The sequence below is a fragment of the Hemicordylus capensis genome, chromosome 3, assembly GCF_027244095.1.
Source record: "Hemicordylus capensis ecotype Gifberg chromosome 3, rHemCap1.1.pri, whole genome shotgun sequence".
NCBI classification, from domain to species: Eukaryota; Metazoa; Chordata; class Lepidosauria; order Squamata; family Cordylidae; genus Hemicordylus; species Hemicordylus capensis.
The window spans coordinates 16,640,935-16,661,109 of NC_069659.1; the positions used below are offsets into that span (position 1 = coordinate 16,640,935).

Below are 20,175 nucleotides of genomic sequence, written 5' to 3' on the forward strand. Positions count from 1 at the left end.
GGTTTGGATGACTTCATGGAGGAGAGGTCTATCAATGGCTACTAGTCGGAGGGCTGTGGGCCACCTCCAGCCTCAAAGGCAGGATGCCTCTGAGTACCAGTTGCAGGGGAGTAATGGCAGGTGAGAGGGCACACCCTCAACTCCTGTCTGTGGCTTCCAGCGGCATCTGGTGGGCCACTGTGTGAAACAGGATGCTGGACTAGATGGGCCTTGGGCCTGATCCAGCATGGCTGTTCTTATGTACCCAGGTTTTCCCCTTACCTTGCTTCCACACAACTGAAAATGGGGAGCACACACAGCTCCTAAACCCGGGTAGAACACAGTTTTTGATTGTGGGAATGGCCTCACTGTTTCCCAATGGTCAAAGCCGTCCTGTGGCCGTAGCTCAGTCGCAGAGCATCTGCTTTGCATGCAGAAGGTCCCAGGTTCAATCCCTGGCAGCATCTCCAGGTAGGACTGGGAAAGACTCCTGCTTGAAGCCTTGGAGAGCCACTGCCAGTCAGTGTAGACTACTGCTACTACTTCTGCTATGACAATGAATATGTATATACCACTCTCCAACCAAAGTTGTCAAAGCAGTTTTATACAGAAGAATAAATATTACATAATACAACATACCCCCTGCTAACTTGGCAAAGAGGCACCTTTTAACGTGGAGATTCTCTTTATTTAGCAGGGGGAGAGTAACTGGCCCTATCCACCCCCAGCACAGTACCTCCAGTGACTTTTGCTGGTGTCTATCTCATGTTTCTTTTTAGATTGTGAGCCCTCTGGGGACAGGGATCCATCTTATTTGTTTGTTATTCCTCTGTGTAAACTGCCCTGAGCTATTTTTGGAAGGGTGGTATAGGAATAGAAGAAATCATCATCATCATCATCATCATCATCAAATTACCATCATCAGCCAATCACAAAAAGCAACTTTACAAAAAGTTGCATTACAAAAGTTACATTTACAAATTACAAAAAGCAACTTTACTGGGAACAGCCTATATTTTGCGATGATATCTATAAAAACAACAGCAACAACAAAAATAATAAAATTCAGCCATCCCAAGTCCTTGGGAAGGACTCGATGTCTGGATAAAACAAACTAGTCAATAACACCTGTCTGACTGTGTAAACAAGAAATAATAATAAATAAGATGCCCCCATCCGTCACCAAAGGGCTTACAGTCTAAAAGAAACGTAAAGTAGATACCATCAACAGTCACTGGAGGGATGATGTGCTGGGGTTGGATAGCGATTCAACCCCAATTGTTCCCCCCACCCCATGCTAAATATAAGATAATTGCCACTTTAAAAGGTGTCTCTTTGCTCAGTTAGCAGGGCTAAGGTAACAATGCACAGCTAGATGGACCAATGGTCTGATTTGCTGTAAGACAGCTTCCTAGGTTCCCATGTTAATTAACAACAAAAACACAGCTCTCTCTCCTCATGCAGGCCTTTGCTTCAGTATGGTACAGTATATAAGGGTCAGGCACTATAAGGGTTGGAAATCCATAACTGGAATGCTCGATGCAATTGTGTTCTTGCATGGGGTCCCCCCAGTTTTGATCAGGGCCACATCAAGTAGGTAGCCTCACTCTTTGCACCTGCACTGATTTCCCAATTTAAATCACTTCCCCAAAGTCGCTATTGGCTGACATCCAGACCAATGCTGCGCTGGCACTATGGGAAAGGAGCGATTCTCACCAATCTCCTCTTGCCTCTGAAGCCCACCATGGCTCCTGGAAATATGCCATTGGGGTTATGCGAGGAGGCACAGCGGGCTTCAGAGGGATGGGGAGATCCCTGAAAACCATCCATATTGCTTGCACAGTGTTAGTCTGAATGTCAGCAATACCTCCAGAGGAGAAAACGTATGGGTGCAAAACTGAGTCTTCCTCCACGCAGCTTTGATTGGGGCATGGCATGGGGCAGGGAGGGCTGATTCCCACCTCTTTCTGGCCCTAATCTAATTAGGGGCCCCTGTGGCCACTATTACAAGAAAATCACATTGAAGCTCCAATTTAAAATGCAGAGCACATTCCTAGAAAACTCACAAGTGCGCCATGATGATGAAAGCCATCTCCAGGAGTTTACCCTAGGATTCCGTAATCAGTTAGACTGCCTTTGAAGTTAGAAGTTCAATTCCTTGCAGTCATGGCTGCCAGGGATTAGCCCTATTCAGACATTATGTTGTACCTGATCAGATGTCTGTATACCTGTTGATGTTTTTTTTGTGAATGATTGTATTCATGTTAAAAGTGAATCTGGACATAGAGTCCCCAAATGCATAGTAAAGATAGGGAGTACATTGCTGTGCCTACATTCAACATACCATGTAAATAACTGTACCTGTGCAAAGACTTGTACCTGTGTACATTGTACACTCATTGGACAAGTGTTGAACATTATGAGGTCATTCACACAATCAAAAAAGGTAGGAGAAAAACATGGATAGAAATGGTTGTGTGAAAGCAAGGTAGGAGGAAAAGCTACCCAGGTTTCCCTCCTACCTTGCTTCCACACAGTCACTTCTCCCCAGGTTTCCCTCCTGCCTTGCTTCCACACAACCAAAAATTGGGGGCACACATGGCTCCCAAACCAGGGCAGAACACAGTTTTTGATTGTGTGAATGACCTCAGTGTGTGAATAGGGCTGCTGATATATTGTTTTCCATATATTTGTTAACTTCTTGTTCTTCTTTCTTTAGACATTTAAGGCAGAAGCCATAAAATCTTCCCAGCAAAGGAGCTAGTCAAAATATTAGCTATCGCCATATGCTGTGGCAATAAATTCCCTAAGTTAAATGTATCCATTGCCTTTTGTCTGTCCTGAACTAGTTGCCTATCATTCTCAGTGGGTACACCAAATCATGGGCTGGGTTGGAGCATCTGACTTGAGAAAGCCTGTTTGCTTTTCTGGAAAAAGCAGGTAAGTTTCATCTTTCCAATTCGGGAGTTTTTTCATTTTGCCATAGGCCAAAAGTACACTGGAGACCCCATACTGTTATTGAAGAGCTTGATGTAATTATATATTTTAAAAAAACCAAAAAACCTTATAGTTAATTTGCAAGCTCACTTTGATGGTCTAGAGGCATTTCTGCACACACAGAGAACATCAATTTGGATCCAATTCATAATACATTTTCAATTCTCAACGGCCTACTCTTTCCAGTTGTGGACAGCCAACGCAGATACTATCTATGCTCCTCTCTGCTGGTTTTACACCTCTGATTTCAATGATGAAATATTGGTTGCAAATTAATTTTATCATAGGGAATGATAATTTAATGGGAGAGAGACATAGCTTTAACCTGTTGAGAGTATACATATGTAAACAAATCCAATTTCATTTCTCCATATCATCTTGAAACCAATCTGAAATGAATGTGCTGGTGGTGGAGACCCCCAAAGGTTGCTAGAAGACAAGATAATTGCAGAATTCAGCAGAAGCTTTACATAAGCTTTACACCAGGGGCTCTCAAACTTGGATCCCCTGATGTTGTTGAACTACAACTCCTATCATTCCTAGCCATGATGGCCTGGTTATTCTGGCTGGGCATCATGGGAGTTGTAGTTCAATAACATCTGGGGGGCAAAGTTTGGAGAACCCCTGCTTTATGCCCTTCTGTAAAACAAAGAGCTGTTACCTTAGCCGACGTTTCAAACCATCCCACAAAGCCGTTTTCTTGGCAGAACTGCTCCATCTTGAAACCGTTGTTCACAAGGACCTCTTTACCCTGATCGCATTTGTTTGCCAAGAGGACGGTCGGCACAGGTTTGCCATTGGGGAGAGTCAGCTTAGTGTCCAAATCCTCTTTCCACTTGGTTACTGCTTCAAAAGTGGCCGGCCTTGTGACGTCGAAGACAATAAATGCTCCCATCGCTTCTCGGTAATAGACCCGGGTCATGTTCCCAAACCTTTCCTGACCTACAGTGAGAAGAGTACCAGAAAGAACATCATGTTTTCACCCGCAGGGCATACAGAGTTTTTGCATCTGCCAAAAGAGGGTGTAGGGATGTACGCGGGTGTGGGATGCGCGCGCGCGCGCACACACACACACACACACACAATATCTATATCTATATATGAATGAGAGGGAGGGGAGAGGGGAAACTGGATTAAGACGAAACACAAAACTGGAGGTCCGTTCACCTTCGGTTTCGCTAGTCGAATATCCGGGCCCAGGGAACTGGAGTTAAAAGAAAAAATGGACCCGTGGTTTAGGCTAGCCCGCCTAAAACACGCTCCCCTAAGACGAGGTTAACGGAGCGAGTGCTCCATTAACCTCATCTTTCTGCTTGTGTGTTGCCACGGCCCGTGGTGACACACGAGTAGACCCCCAACCAGGAGGCTGCAAGCAGCCTCCTGGGCTTGGGGGTCTCTCCAGGATGCCCCACGTGGCCTCCGATCCCCGTCACCCCTGCTGGCTCCGTGACGGAGCTGGCAGTCATGTGGGCAGCCAATCTGGCAGCCCAGCTACGAGCGGCTGCTCGTCGGCGGGGAGAGCGGGCTAAGTTCAGTCTCCCTGCAGTTAGCCCCAAAGCTCTTCTCACTGATCATGAGAAGAGCTTCAAGATGGGTTCACACTTAGCATGGCACCCACCTTCTCCCATCTTGTACCAGCGTGGTGTAGTGGTTAGAGTGCCGGACTAGGACTGGGGAGACGCGGGTTCAAATCCCCATTCAGCCATGAAACTAGTTGGGTGACTCTGGGCCAGTCACTTCTCTCTCAGCCTAACCTGCTTCACAGGGTTGTTGTGAGGAGAAACTCAAGTATGTAGTACACCGCTCTGGAGCAAGAACGGGATATAAATGCAAATAAATAAATAAATAATAACAATAATAAATCTTCACACATATGTCTACTGCATTTGTAGTATGCAGTACTGCATAGTAGGTTATGATATGCTGAGATTGCTTGTGATGTATAAACACACGTATCTCAGCATACTCTAACCTACATGTCAGGTTCCTTGCAGCAAGTTGGTTAGAATTTGCCAAGACTGGTAAATTCATATGTAACGACCAAGCTCAGCACATCGTAACCTACAATGCAGTAGCCATGCACATGGGGATGGATTTATTTTTACGCGGGGTGGGGGGAGCATGTGCGAACCTCAGGTGCTGCATTGTGAACCCACCCACAGTGAAACTATGGCATACGTTCCAAATCAAGCCCTGCCTCCTAACGAGACCTGCTTGTCACCTTATAAGCTAAGAAGTTAAATGGGGGGGGGCAACTACCTTAACCACGCTTTGCAGAGTGCAGCTATTAAGCCTCTTCTCGCGAGCAGTGAGAAGGGCCGCAGAGCAGGCTGCCAGGAAGGCGGGTTATTCTTACCTTTCCCGCAGACAACCACTCCTCCTGTGCTGGGGGCGCTTCCCAGGCACCCTGGCAGCAGGGAGGGTTGGGGGCCAGGATGTGTCATCCTGTCCCCCAGAAATACCATGATGCACTGCGTGAGTGCACAGTGCATCATGGGGATCCCCTCTCCCTTCTCCGGGCTCCCCGCAGTCTGGCTGCCGTGGCTGCAAGCAACCAAGGCTGCCAGATGATTTTTAAAAATGGGATTAACGGAGCACTCACCCCCTTAACCCCATTTTAAAGGGTGGCTACTTAGGCGGGTTTGCCGCAGTGTTGCCACTGGGATCAGCCCGATCTTGGCAGTTCACAATTGCGTGCAAAGCCAGGCTGAGCTCCCTTAGCCCAGTTTTGCACGTGCACATGAATAGCCTCGTTATGTTTAACCATGGTTGACTGAACATAGAGGCTCTTCTCACAATGAGTGAGAGGAGCCATGAGCGGGTTAGTGGGGATCCTCACAGACGAGCAGGGCAGCAGCCCTGGGTGGCCGGATCGGCCGCCCAGACGACTGCCGGCTCCATTACGGAGCGGTGGGGGCTGGGGGGATCGGGGGGGCGCAAGCGCACAGGGCATGCTAGAGAGACCCTTGAGCCGGGAGGCTGCTTTTAAGCCTCCTGGTTGGGAGTCTACTCATGAGTTGCCACGGCACAGGGCTGCACCGCGGTAACACACAAGTTAAAAAACCGGGTTTGCGGAGCGCTTGCTCCCCAAGCCTGGTTTAAGGGCAGGGGTACTGTAGCGGGTTCCCTGCTGAAGAACCACCGGGCTCGCAGCCGAGCCTGGTGGTTCACACGATGGGAGAAAACCGGGCTAGCCTCCGCTCACCCGATTTTCTCCCATCGTGTGAATAGCCTCATAGTTCCACTTTGTGAAGAATCCTTAACCATGATTTGGGTAGGATTAAGGAAACCAAGCCATGGTTAAGGGTTATGTCTTAAAGAGATCTGAGCCTTGGAGGGGAAATTTTGGTTGATCTGATGACACCATTTCACAATGAAGTAAAGGAGAACAAAGAGATGTTTGGGGCTATTCACATGTGCAGGCAAATCCAGACTAAGGAAGCACAGCCTGGTTTTGCCGGCGTGTGTGAATTGCCAGGAGCCACACGGCTCCTGGCAGCGGCAAACCTACTTAGGGAGCCCACCCTCAAAACGAGGTTAAGGGAGCAAGCACTCCCTTGAGCTCATTTTCTCGATTGTCTGCCAGGGATGGGAGACTGCTGGACTCCCTGCCGGCACCGGGGGGGGGGGAATCCCCATAATGCACTATGCACTCGTGTGGTGCATTATGGGAGTTCCAAGGGCTTCCCAGCCCCCAAACCTCCCTGCTACTGGCAGTGGCAGAGGAACTTCTGGGTGCATGAGCCGTGCACCCAGCAAAGAGGCTTCCTTCCCTCACCAATTTGAGCCCTTTCTCATGATGGTGAGCAAGGGCTCGTTATGAGAAATGGAAGAGGGGGGATTGTAAAAACCTGACACAAATCAGGATGGCCTTATCCAGTGCACAACTTCCCCATCTTGAAAGGGAAAAGATAAATGTTGTTATGCTGAATAAAATACAGAAGACAATAGGCCTGGTTAGATCGCCCAAGCAGCTCATGCTGTGAGCAGATATTCACTCTGCAACAGATCGTTGAAAAAGCTATTACTTGGCAAAACCTCATCTTAAAATCAATTTTATTGGCTGTTTTTTTAAAAAAAAAAAATCAGTAAGTGAACCCATCAACAGAGAAGCTTGGTGAAACACGGTTAGATGCACCGAGACACTGAGAAAATTAATCAATGCTTTTTTATGATGGAGACAGACAAATAATAAGAGTGGATACTAGAATGGGTGTCTGGTGCGATGCAGGTTTTGAAACAAAGTTAAGCTGGGCAACATACAAAATGCTAGTAATTACCCCTAGAGCCATCAGTGGCTTAGGCCCTTAGGGGTATCTAAGAGAGCACCATCTTCTGTATAATCCTCTGCATTCATTACGATCGTCAGGAGAGGTCTTGCTTACAGCTGCCACCAGTTCAGTTCAGCTGCTCAGTTGGGCCTTCTTGATAGCCCAGGGCTTGACAATCTCAGGCACCAGTGACCCATGGGGCCTAGAAATTCAACTCTACCACCAAGACTAGGCTATTCAGAGGTTGAGTTACTTAATAAAATCTTTTATGTGTCCCAGGCAGCCCTGTTTCTCTTCTACGTATTTACTTGTGAAGCGGAAAAAAGAGAAGCCCATCTTCTGTCTCCTCTGCAATGCCCATCACCAGTGTTCCCTCTAACACGGATTCCCAGATGTTGACTACAACTGCAACTCCCAGAATCCCCAAGCAAAAGCCATTGCAGCTGGGGATTCTGGGAGTTGTAGTCAACAGCACCTGGGAATCCCTGTTAGAAGGAACACTGCCCATCACTAAATCCAATAGTCTCGTTAAGTGTCCATTGGCTGGGTCCTCAATCTTTGGGCTGGCGCCTAGATCCAAATAAAATATGGCAAGGCCTGAGATAGCCTCCCCTGAGTTCTGGAACATGCTCCCCACTGAGGTGTGAGCCTTCTCTCTGGTAGCCTTTAAGGGGGTCTTAAAAATGCATCTCTTTACTAAGGCATTTGAAGGCTGCATTGAACTGTTTTAGCAGTTTTAATCTGCCATTATTATTTATTTTTATTTTATCTTATTTCTATACTGCCCTTCCAAAAATGGCTCAGGGTGGTTTACACAGTGACATAACAAATAAATAAGATGGATTCCTGTCCCCAAAGGGCTCACAATATAAAAAGAAACATAAGATAGACACCCAGCAACAATCACTGGAGATACTATGCTGGGGGTGGATAGGGCCAGTTACTCTCCCCCTGCTAAATAAAGGGAAACACCACATTAAAAGTTGCCTCTTTGCCAATTAATTAAAATTCTATTAATTTTAATTTAACCGTCCGTAAACCAGCCAGAGACTGAAATTTGGACTCCAGCCTCCCAATCATGGAAACGCCCACCATCACGGTTAGAGTGTTCACCTCTTCAGATGACGACTGCTGTAACAGCAAGCAGCACAGCGAGGGGGTGATGGGTCAGGGCAGGACTTCTGACCTGCTTTCAGTGCCATACAAGATTACATCAGAGGTTCTCTATAGCAGGGATTCTCAATGTTAGGTTCCCAGATGTTATTGGACTTCAACTTCCATAATCCCCAACCAAAGGCCAATAGGGCTGGGGATTATGGGAGTTTAAGTCCAACAACATCTGGGGACCCAATGGTGAGAATCCCTGTTCTATAGCGTCTGAATAGGCCTCCTGTGTACACTGTTCACTCATACAAGTGTTGACCATAACCTGTGAGTAACCCTGCTGTATTTCAAGGAAGCTCATTCACCATTACTTATCTTCTTATTGGAGGAGCCCCTAGTAAGCATCCAAGGAACACCAAATTTTCCAGGAAAACAAGATGGGGAAAACATTGCCTTCACAGAAGAAAGGTGGAGAAAAATGGGGAAAAAAATTGGGCCCGGCTTCTGGGGATGACCCCTCTGATTATCTGAGGGTTAGTTTGCTTAAAAAAAAAAAAAAGTTTAATGTATTTGGGGTTTAATACAACTGTGACATTTTATGAAGCCTATTTAGAATTATATATCTATATGAATCTGTATTTGTTTCTGTATTTAATTTGTATGGGTTTGCTCTGTTTTTGATTTTGTATTTGATACTCTATATTTGGTTCTTTCTATTTGGAATTTTGAGCTGTAATGCTTATTTATTTATATACTGCCTGATATATACATCTCTAGGCGGTGTACACAGTCCAAATATAAAATAAAAAACAAAACCATTTCACAGATTAAAAACAGTTCACAGAGTAAAATAAAGCAATTTCACAGAACAAAACATTAAACAGTTTAAAATTAATTTTAATTAAAAGCCTGGGAAAATCTGTCTCTTAAGGGCCTTTTTCAAAAAGCAATCAGAGATGGAGAAGCTCTTATTTTGACAAGGAGTGCATTCCAAAGCCCTGGGGCAGCCACAGAAAAGGCCCGGTCCCGTGTCGCCACCAGACAAGCCAGTGGCAACAGTAACTGGACCTCCCCAGATGATCTTAATAGGTGGCAGGGCTCATGACAAAAATATCATCTCATGACAAAGAGAGCCAGCATGGTGTAGTGGTTAGAGTGCTGGACTAGGACCGGGGAGACCCGAGTTCAAATCCCCATTCAGCCATAAAACTAGCTGGGTGACTCTGGGCCAGTCACTTCTCTCTCAGCCTAACCTACTTCACAGGGTTGTTGTGAAAGAGAAACTCAAGTATGTAGTACACTGCTCTGGGCTCCTTGGAGGAAGAGCGGGATAGAAATGTAAAAAAAATTAATAATAATAATAATAATAATAATAATAATAATAATATCTTTCTGTACTAAGCATTTATTCAATTAAAAAAAAGTCTGGGTGGGGGGGGGGGGAGTTGTCCCAAAAAACATCCAAGATACACCAAATTTTCCAGGAACACCACTGCCTTCATGGAAGATAGTAACTACAGTCCCATCTCTGAAGTTACACACTAATCCAAACTCTTTGTAATAGGGATGTGCATGAAGTGTTTTGTGCACATCCGGGGCAGTGGAGAGTGGGCACTTAGGGAGGAAGGTGGGTCTTACCTGCCCCTCTGTTGCACCTCTGCTGCTCCCTCACCCCCGCCATCCCAGTTTGCATTAAGCAGCTAGGCATTCGGTTTGCCGGTTGCATTTACTTATAAACAGGAAGTTCCCCCTTCCCAGCAGGAAATGGCATCTGAGCATGTGTGGACATGATTGTGAGTGTCAAAACAGACCACACAAGACAGCATCCGCACATGATCAGATGCCATTTCCTTCTGGGAACAGGGAACTTCCTGTTTCTAAGTAAATGCAGCCGACAGAGAGCCTGGCTGCTTAATGCAAACAGCGCTGCTCTGAGGCGCTGGAGGGGAGGCAGAGGTGCAATGGAGGGGCAGATAAGACCTTCCTCTCTTTAAAGTGCCCATTCATCCCCAGCTGAAATGATCTGGCAGAGGCAGCTCAAAGAGTTTCAGCACCTGGACATAGAGGTGCCGAAATGCTTCATGCACATTCCTACTTTGTAGGACAGATGGCTTGTGAAATAAACGGATGCAATAAAGAAGGGATCCAGACCCACCGCCTCTCATTCTAAGCACCATCAGTTTCCTTCTCCTCCTCTCATTTTCTTTTGATACATGGAGGGCCAAAAATTTACAGCATGAAATGACCAATCACACTGGATTTTTAACACAGATTTATAACACTCAGCTTTTGTTCAATAGCCTGACATTTTATTTTAGGAGGGGACACATTCGTTCACATGAGACAGATACTCCAAATGTGAACTTCTGCCTTTCGTTCTTTCTATTTTATATAACACTGCTATCCATTGATGGAACTCAAGTGTATTCTTTGGGGAGGGGAGAAGCTGAAGGTCATGAAAACCCATTCTTACGGACAGTTTCCTGTCAAGATGCCTTATGATCTGTCTCAATGGACTAATCAGATGAGTGCTTATGTCATGCGCCACTGAATAATCTCTTTGTTAAGAAGGCTTCATTGTATGCTAGTGTACCTCCATTGTAGATGTTAATCTTTCTCCCCAGTAGATTAATTCAACACAGTGTTGAAACTCTGTGCAGCAATGAACAGGTTTCGAACTTTCTCGCCACCACATAAGCCGAATACACCTACCCTTTCCCGCATATGTGCTATCAGCCTAAGCCCAGAGAGTTCAGAAGTTTGCTGGTCACAAAAATTCAGCTTTGGATTTCCATAATATCTGGCTAGGGATGCCTGGAAACTAGACTGAGATACTCATAATGTTTGCCTCAGAAGATGAGGCAAGCACCGAGTGCCCAAATTCTGCTCTAAATCAAATTAAAATCCAAGCCAGAGAAGAATTCCCAGCTAGCCTGCTGGCACTTCAAACCTCTCCTTCCTTCCCAACCAGAGCCCTCTGACCCCTATCACCATCAGTAAAACTTACCCATCTGGGGCAGCAGCAGTGGTGCTCCAGCTACACAGAAGAAGGAAGATCTAATCTCTCTCTTCATCTCCGTTCCAGTGTGCCCATTATTTGTGCCACAAAGAAAAGCCCTTGTGGCCCTTGGAAATATATTCTGTTTGTTTGTTTTTTGGAGAAGTATTGTCAACCTCTCTCGCTGTGGTTGAAGTGCTGCTGCCGCTGCCCCAGAAAGATAGGAAGCATTCTCACAATCAGAATGATCACGGTTAAGGCATTAACTGTGACTGGCGAGCCCCATACTCTCCCATGGAGCCTATCATGACCACGCAAAATATCCGGGCACTCCTGGTGAAATTGCAGCAGTTAACTAGGCTCCTGCTTAGCGAACCCAGTTAAATGCTATTTAACTGCCGGGATTTAACTGGGATTTCCAGATACTGTAGGTTCTCATGACATGCTCTATGGAAACATGCAGGGCTTGCCAATCATGGTAAACTTTTTAACTGCAATCATTCTGTTCGTGAGAATGTGTCAATAGTTTTGCTGAAAGGAAATGGGGCAGAGGTTGGGGGACTTCTGAATATTACATTGGCTCAAAAGCGAGCATAGCAATCTCCTATTATTTTGCAAGTATGTATGTATGTATTTAACACACTTCTATATTGCCCAAAACTCATGTCTCTGGGCAATTTACAACAAGCAAACAAAAAGTTTAAACATTAGTTCAAATAAATGACAACAAAAAACTTAAAACAGTAGTTAAAACAAAATAAATGACATAGTAAAAGTTAAAATATTACAACAATTTAAATTTTAAAACAACATTTTAAAACGATGTTAAAATATTTAATTAAAAGCCTGGGTGAATAGGTGCATCTTTAAAGACTTTTTAAAAGGTGTCAGAGATGGGGAGGCTCTTATTTCAGCAGGGAGCACGTTCCAAAGCTGTGGGGCAGCAGCTTAGAAGACCCATCCCTGAGTGGCCACCCAACGAGCCGGTGGCAACTGCAGACGGACCTCTCCTGATGCTCTCAATGGGCGGTGGGGTTCATAACAAAGAAGACGTTCTCTTAAATACCCAGGGCCCAAGCCATTTAGGGCTTTATAGGTTATAACCAGCAGGAGCTCCGTTTATTTTCTAAACCAATCTGATGTGAGTGGGAGAGTGCTTGCCCATCTCTTATATGAGAAACAGGAACTGAAGGGGGAATGGAGACAAAGGATTCATTCTTCCTGTGCCCCCTTCCTTCTCTTCCCCACCACTGATTTGATCACTGGGGGTTGAGGGCGGACTTAGTTTAGGTAAAGTTTCCTTCGAGTTTGCGATGAACTTCACTTACATTGATCACAATTGTTAAGGCTTTAGCCAGCTTGACGTTACTGACTTCCATTTTAAAAATGGCAAAATATTATGCTGGGAGCCAGCAAAAGCAGTCCACCTTATTTGGTATATATAGTGGCTGTCTTTTATTTTATTGATTGATTGAATGTCTACACCACCCGATATAGAAATCTCCAGGCAGTGTACAAGTGAAGATATAATATAAAAATATAAAACAGTTAAAATCCACAAAACAGATCAAAATCTCAATGAATAAAAACACATTAACATTTCAATTCTGGTTGAAAGTCTTTGCCTCATAAGCACCAACCAGCTCTCCCAGTCCTCCCTTCATTGTCCAATCACTTTTCAGTATTATGCCCCTGGGCCATTTCTCCTCATTTCAATAGTTTTCCCACAGGAGAACTTCCCAATGCTGGCGCTTCATGCATCAAAATGCAGGCTCTGCCCATGAAGCGTCCATTGCAAATCACAGTGCAAGCAAGTGATGAAAAAAGAAAAGCCCTCCACATTTACAAATGTTTCCATTTCTAGACACGAGCAGCCATTTGAAGGGAACCCAGCCAAGGAACCACTGTGACTATCTCACATTTGCATGTGAACCCAGTTTGCCTTCTGGAAACGGTGTGCTCGAGCGTTCTCAAGAGCAACGCATAATACTCACATTTTCTTAACAGCTTTTTAAACCCTTGAATATTATCTCTGGGCTCCCGAAGGCCTGTGTTTCTGACAGCGAAGCTGGCAGGCGCGGGAAATGAACTCATCCATTCATTACAGCTGCCATCTTCAATGTGAGACATAGAGATTAGAATGCTTCGGCAGAAAATAAAACACCAGAATTCAACAGAACACATGTTCATTAATACTGATTTAAGTTTCTCACCCAACCTGACCCTTGAAGATGGGTTAAATGTTACTACCCCTTGCAATTCTGGCTAAAAAGCACTTCCATGTGGCCTTTTAACCAATTAATGAATCAATTTAAATTTAAATATGTCTGCATAGTAGAAAAATCTGAATATAGGTGCCTTTTTGATATATTGATCCAATTTTAAGATCATTTACAATTTAATATATAGATACTACCACTTTTAAACTCATTTAATCAAATGACCGGTTTTATTTATTTACTAGTGTTTTCAAGCCCGTTGAAATAACAGGCGCTAGTAGGGGAGAGTTCCGCTGCCACCGCCAAGAGTGCCGCCCGCCCCGCCGGCAACCTCTACCTGCCCATCTACCTGTCCGACTTTGCCCTCTTCTTCGCCACCCCGCTCTTCCTGGCCACCGTGCTCTACGCTCTCATCGGTAGGATCCTCTTCCGCAGCCCCGCTCTGCATCAGCCTGCTGGCCTCACTGAACGCTGGAAGGGACGGAGCGGCCAGGAGAGGGACGGCACAGAGGAGGGCCGGGCCAGGCCGGGCTGCTCGAGAGCCGGAGTGCCCGTCTCTTCCAGGAAGTAGGTAGGGAGGCCCGCAGCACTTTCCCCTCTCCCAGTACAGCTGAACCTAGAGGGTACCCTCCCTGCAAACTCAGGACCCGGTGGGAGAGTCACTTGGCAAACGAGATGGCACAGCTATCCATGGGGAGGGGAGGGGAGGGGAGGGGAGGCATACTGACGGTGGGGGGGGGTCCGAAAAGGCAGGACACCAGACCGGCCACGAGGAGAGAAGCAGACAAAAAAAAAAAAACCTAGAGCCCGGTCTGAGTGCCGCCCCCGCCACCCATAGCGCCGCCCACCCCCGCCGACTCTCCCCGCTGTTTATCCTCTACCCGCGGCTGGACTGAGTGCCGCCCCCACCGACTCTCCCTGCCTTGCGGCCGCCGCAGCCCTTTGTCCTTTTTTTGTGTCTTTCCTTTGTTCGCGGAGGCCGCTTCTGGCCCCGCCGTTTCCCTCGCCGGCTCTTCCCGGCTTCTTCGGGGCGGCCACTTCTGGCCACCCAAGATGGTCGCCGGGTCCTGGTGTTTGTGCCTCCCTGGCTCTGTTTTGGGCATGCGCTCCGCGCATGCCCAGAACAGGCGAGGCACAAACACACGCTTGGTGTCCGTCCACAGACAGACACCAAGCGTTTTATTAGAGAGGATTATATTTATAAGGTAAAGATAAAGTACACTGTCAAGTCGATTTTGAGTCCTGGCACCCACAGAGCCCTGTGGTTGTATTTTGGTAGAATACAGGAGGGGTTTACCATTGCCTCCTCCCACGCAGTATGAGATGATCTTTCAGCATCTTCCTATATCACTGCTGCCCAATATAATACCAGTGGGGATTTGTACCGGCAACCTTCTGCTTGTTGGTCAAGCACTTCCCCACTGCGCCACTTAACACCACTTAATGCCACTCCAAATTTCTGCCTCTAAACAACTAAAGAAATGAAACAACTAAAAGTTTAGTTATTTTGTTTGCTGGTTAAAGATTGCAACCTTACAAAATAAAAGGTACAAATCTCACTTCAATCTGTTGAATTCAGTAGCCAAAAATGTAGGGATCAGTGATGCTAACAGAAGCCTTGGTATGACAGTGCCTGAGTTCAGCTATCATGGCAAGCCATGGTGTGTCATAATCACATGGCCAGTTCAGACATCATGTGAAAGCTTGATTGAAGTCGCAATCCTTGCAACATCCCTGCGCTTGGGAATGTGCACTCCCTCTCCAATCAGCACACATGTATCTACTTGCTATCTTGTGTAAAATAAGCCAAGATTAGTTCTAATGTCTGAACTGACCAATCATAGCTTATTCTAACCTACAAGCTTCAAAGAACCCAAGTTACAGACCTTGGGTTACTTGAAGCAAGTAGGTTAGAATAAGCCAAAACTGGTTGGTTCAGACATCACCACCGATCAACTGGCCCATTGAGGTCGTCCGGAGAGGTCTGTCTCCAGTTGCCGCCAGCTCGGCTGGTGGCCACACGGGGACAGACTTTCTCGGTTGCTGCCCCGAGACTGTGGAATGCGCTCCCTTCTGAGATACGATCCTCCCCATCTCTGACAATTTTTAGAAAGCATTTGAAAACCCACCTCTTCGCCAAAGCTTTTTCTTTTCTTTAAAATTTTAAGGTTTTAGTTCATGGCTGATTTTTAAATCGTTAAATTGTTTTAAGTTTTTGTATATATTTTAACTTGTTTTATACTACTGTAAACCACCCAGAGATGAAAGTTTGGGGCGGTGTACAAATGTAATAAATAAATAAAATAAATAAAAAATAATATCTATCTATCTATGTTTCTATCTATCTATCCCACTAAGGCAATGCATGACACACACATGTGTGACATGCTGGAGGTGCCTGGAGTCCATGCACAGCACACTGGAGGTTCCTGGAGCACAGAGCCACATGTGTGTCGAGCCCTGTCAGAGGCGAGAGTGGTGGCGACCCTGCTGCTGCTCCGGGAAGGGGCAATGTTGGAGTTCCAGTTGGGAGCCACTCCAGAACTGCAAAGAGGAGGAGGAGGAGCAAGAGCAGAGGAATCTAGGGCTCAGGTGAGGGTGGGGGGGTCTCTGGGGTGAGGGGGCTGTGGTGGGGGGGGCGAGAAAAGCAATACAATACTAGCGTGCAGATCGTCTGCACCCGTCAAGCTAATCTCAGCTTATTTTAACCAAGGTAGGAAGTAGGGATAGGAGTGGGAGGGGGAGCACCGATCTCCATGGTTCAGGGACATCACACAGAGCCTTAACGGAGGGTCTGTATGCTGCCTGAACCAGCCCATATTTAGAAGCTAAACCATGGTTTGAGTTTCCAAACACATACGGATTCCTACGCAACCCAAACTTCCCAGCATTCTCTGCCAGTTCTCCTCCCACCTCCCCCAAGGCAAAAGAAACCATACCATGGAGAAGCGGGGGTGGGGTAGGGTGGAGGAAGTCACAGACAGTAGGGAGAGCCCATACAGGAAAGGCTCCACAAGGCCTCTCCTTCGCTAGCAATGATACTTGGAGCATCATTTCATATGGGGTGTCAAACGGCTGGTAATTTCCAAACTACAAGTCCCGTGATCATACCTAGTGCATGAACGTTTTGGACTTGGGTATCACATTTTGACAACTTCACTTGGTGTAAGAGTGTTCACACTTGCAGCAATCAAAGGAGAGGCAACGGGCAGAGCTGGGTGCTGGTGGCCGAAAAGCAATGCTTGAGAGTCAGTGATGGGGGCGGGAAACCTGCGTTGCTCAAGAAAGCTTGCTTTTGCTATTAAGTAACATATTGACTATGGACCGGCATTACATGAACAAGCCTTATGCTCTAGTATCCTCACGCTCTGCTCCTCTACTTCCCTTTTCCAAGCAGTTACTTCCACTTCCAAGGAAAGCCAGTTTGCCCATATATCTGAACCAGCAAGCTGGGGTCTGCAGAATACTTCAGAACAGGACCTCAAATTAGGACCAGACCATGGTTTGCAATCTTGGTTTGAAGGGAGTGTTAAGACCACAGTTTGCCAGGTATGGAGCCATAGCTCAGTGGAAGTGCTACTCCTATGTAAAAAATATGTAGAAATTATTATACCCACTTAATTTCCCACACTCCACTCCTGGGATGCAAAAACTTGTATAATCCATGGGTTATATTTGTGAGCATATGGTAGATGGAAGATAGGAAACTGCCTTATCCGGAGTGAGACCATTTGTCCATCTATCTTATATCTATGCTATCATTATTTATTTATTTAATTTAACATATTTTTATACCGCCCAAAACTTACATCTATTTCCAGAAGAGCTGGCAATGTTATGATCCTTATGGATGCATAACTGGAGTGCCTCTGGGTGAGAAGAAGATACCAGCAGACACAGAGTGACCCGCAGATACGCGAGGAGTTGTTTTTTTAAACCCAAAACTTAAAGGGGCCAAACCACTTCCCAGAATTCCCCCATGTAAGTCAATGGGACAGAACGATTGTGGGATCAGAGGGAAGTTAACAGACAACCAGGTGGGTGGAGCTAATGGAACTCAGCGGCAAGGAGAATGAGGGGAGGAGGGCTTGAACAAAAAGCGTGAAAAATTTATCAGCTTGAGGAATACTCAATCAAGACAGTCATAACTTTTTCTTCTTCTGAGGGGGAGAGGTGCCAAAAACATTCATTTTCTCACCAGCCATTTCACACTTTTGTGTTTCCAAGGAAGAAGGAGTCTGACACATATGAGCTCTTGGTGTGTGAGGTTGAACCCCCTCCCCCACTCAATAACATAAAAACAACTGTTTTAATGTTATTGTGTGTGTAAACTCTACTGAGGCTTTTAAACACTGGCACCATGTAGCTACAATGCCTGGAGAGAAGCACCAGAAAATTGGGTAAAATTCATAAAAGCAATCTTCCTGCTCAAATTCCTGGACATTTAGAGTCCAGTATATGCAGCAGCGATATAGGAAGATGCTGAAAGGTATCATCTCATACTGCGTGGGAGGAGGCAATGGTAAGCCCCTCCTACCAAATGAAAACCACAGGGCTCTGTGGGTGCCAGGAGTCAAAATCAACTTGATGGCACACATTACTTTTATGACACTTTTCCTACATATTGGACAGGATGTCTGATTCTTGGACTGTCCAGGCCTATCCTGGTCATGTGGCAACCCTACAGCAAGCACAGCTTGGACAGATCAGAGCAATACAATCCAAATAGCAGATCCCAGTGAACAGACTGGCAGCAGTATTCTCTACCAACAAAAGTTTCCGAACACTCTTCAGTTCAAGATAATCCCACATATAGCTCATTGCCATAGTCTTGGATGTAACCTAAGCACATGTGACAAATGGTCAGATTCACCTTCTGCAGGAAACACCACAGTTGGATCACCAGCCAAAACTGGGTTAAAGCACTCCAGACCACTGCAGCCACTGAGATCTGCAGGAGCAACACAGATCCAGAAGCACTCCCAAACTGTGAGCCTGATTGGCTAGTGCCCATTCCATCATTGGTGAAAAACACACATTCCACAACTCATTCCTCCCCTCTGCCACTATTTTATGTATTCATGTATATATCATTATATTTGTATACGCCCCAAAACTTCCGTTTCTGGGCGGTTTACAACAACATAAAACAAATGAAAACAGAAATGAAAACCTGAAAATGATTTAAACCTATTTTTGCATTTTAAAGGCGGTGGAGTTGCTTTTAAAAAAAATTAAAGTTTTTGCTGAGAGGTATGTATAATTCCCACATGTGTCAAACAGTATTGTCTAAACTGACCCTCACACCGCTTATCTGAGAAGTGCTACTAAACGCTCATTGACACACCTTGAACTTTGCACATTCCTTTTAGTGTAGGAAGACTCTGCTCATACAAATACAGGGCTGCAATCCCCTCCACCCGGCAGAATAGCCCAAGAGGTTGTGCTGCTCATTAAAATCCGCTGCGTTTTTATAATTACTTCCAAATATTTGGCCGTCTGCCTGCGACATCATATGATCTTCCAGCACATGATTTGCAATAGAACACTTCCTTAGGCTACTCAGGTGGTCTGCAAAAATCATGATGCTCTCTGCTGAGATAATGTCCATCTTTATGTAAGCCACAACTACAACAAAAACTGGTAGTATTATTATGTGGTTCTAAAGGCTTCAGGCCACTACACTTGGCTACAATTTTTCCCCAAGTTAACTATTCATCGTGTTTATTACGAAGTTGTAATTAAAAAAAAAACATAACTAAGGAGTCTGGAAACAAAGTTTGAAGGATCTGGGTATGTTTAGACTGGTGAAGAAAAGACTAAGAGGAGATATGATAGCCTGCTTCAAATATCTGAAGGGCTAAGTACTGTAACTTAAGTACAGCCCTGCTGGATCAGGCCCAAGGCCTATCTAGTCCAGCATCCCATTTCACAAAGTAACCCATTAGATGCCTCTGGGAAGCCCACAGGTAAGAGCTGAAGGCATGCCCTCTCTCCTGCGCACTCGCCTGCAACTGGTATTTAGACGTATCTTGTCTCTGAGGCTGGAGGTGGCCGAGAACCCTCAAACTAGTAGTCACTGATAGACATGTCCTCCATGAATTTATTCAAACCCCAATTAAAGCCATCCATGCTGTTGGCTGTCACCACACCCCATGGAAGAGAATTCCATAGGTTAATTATGCGTTGTGTGAAAAAAAAACTTCCTTTTGTCGGTCCTAAATGTATTGGCAATTAGAAGAAGGAGCTGACTTGTTCTCTGTTGCTGCAGAGGTCAGGTCTAGGACCAATGGGTTGAAATGACAAGGAAGCAGATTTAGGCTAGAAATTAGGACATGTTTTGTCAAATCCCAGGTGCCAGGAAGCCATGGCACCTAGAAATTTAACCGTGGCGTCTATATTCATACACACAGAGAGAAAGTTATTAAATAAATCTGTATTTGTCCAAGCAGCATTGTTTCTGTTCTTAGCATGTTGTTTATAAAAGAGAGAAATAGAAGCTCATCCACAATGTCTGTCACTATGTCAAGTAATTTTGTTAAGTGTCCATTGCCTGGTTCCTAAATTTGTGGGCTGCCTCCTAGTTCCAAAGCAAATTCATTAAGGC

At 45.6% G+C, this 20,175-nt stretch overlaps 1 protein-coding gene across 3 annotated transcripts in view; it reads right to left on the reverse strand.

The window, feature by feature from the left end:
- The window catches only part of RAB38 (RAB38, member RAS oncogene family), a 47,385-nt gene that overhangs the window by 21,862 nt on the left and 5,348 nt on the right, over positions 1–20,175 (reverse strand). The window contains exons 2-3 of one of the 3 annotated variants that reach the window (XM_053304722.1): positions 13,344–13,463; positions 3,638–3,918 (exon numbers count right to left, since the gene is read on the reverse strand). In XM_053304722.1, the coding sequence (XP_053160697.1) occupies positions 3,638–3,918; positions 13,344–13,463 (401 nt within the window). Of the gene's footprint in view, positions 1–3,637; positions 3,919–9,989; positions 10,121–13,343; positions 13,464–20,175 lie in introns of those variants that run through there. The other 2 variants (XM_053304724.1, XM_053304723.1) reach the window with 2 other exon arrangements.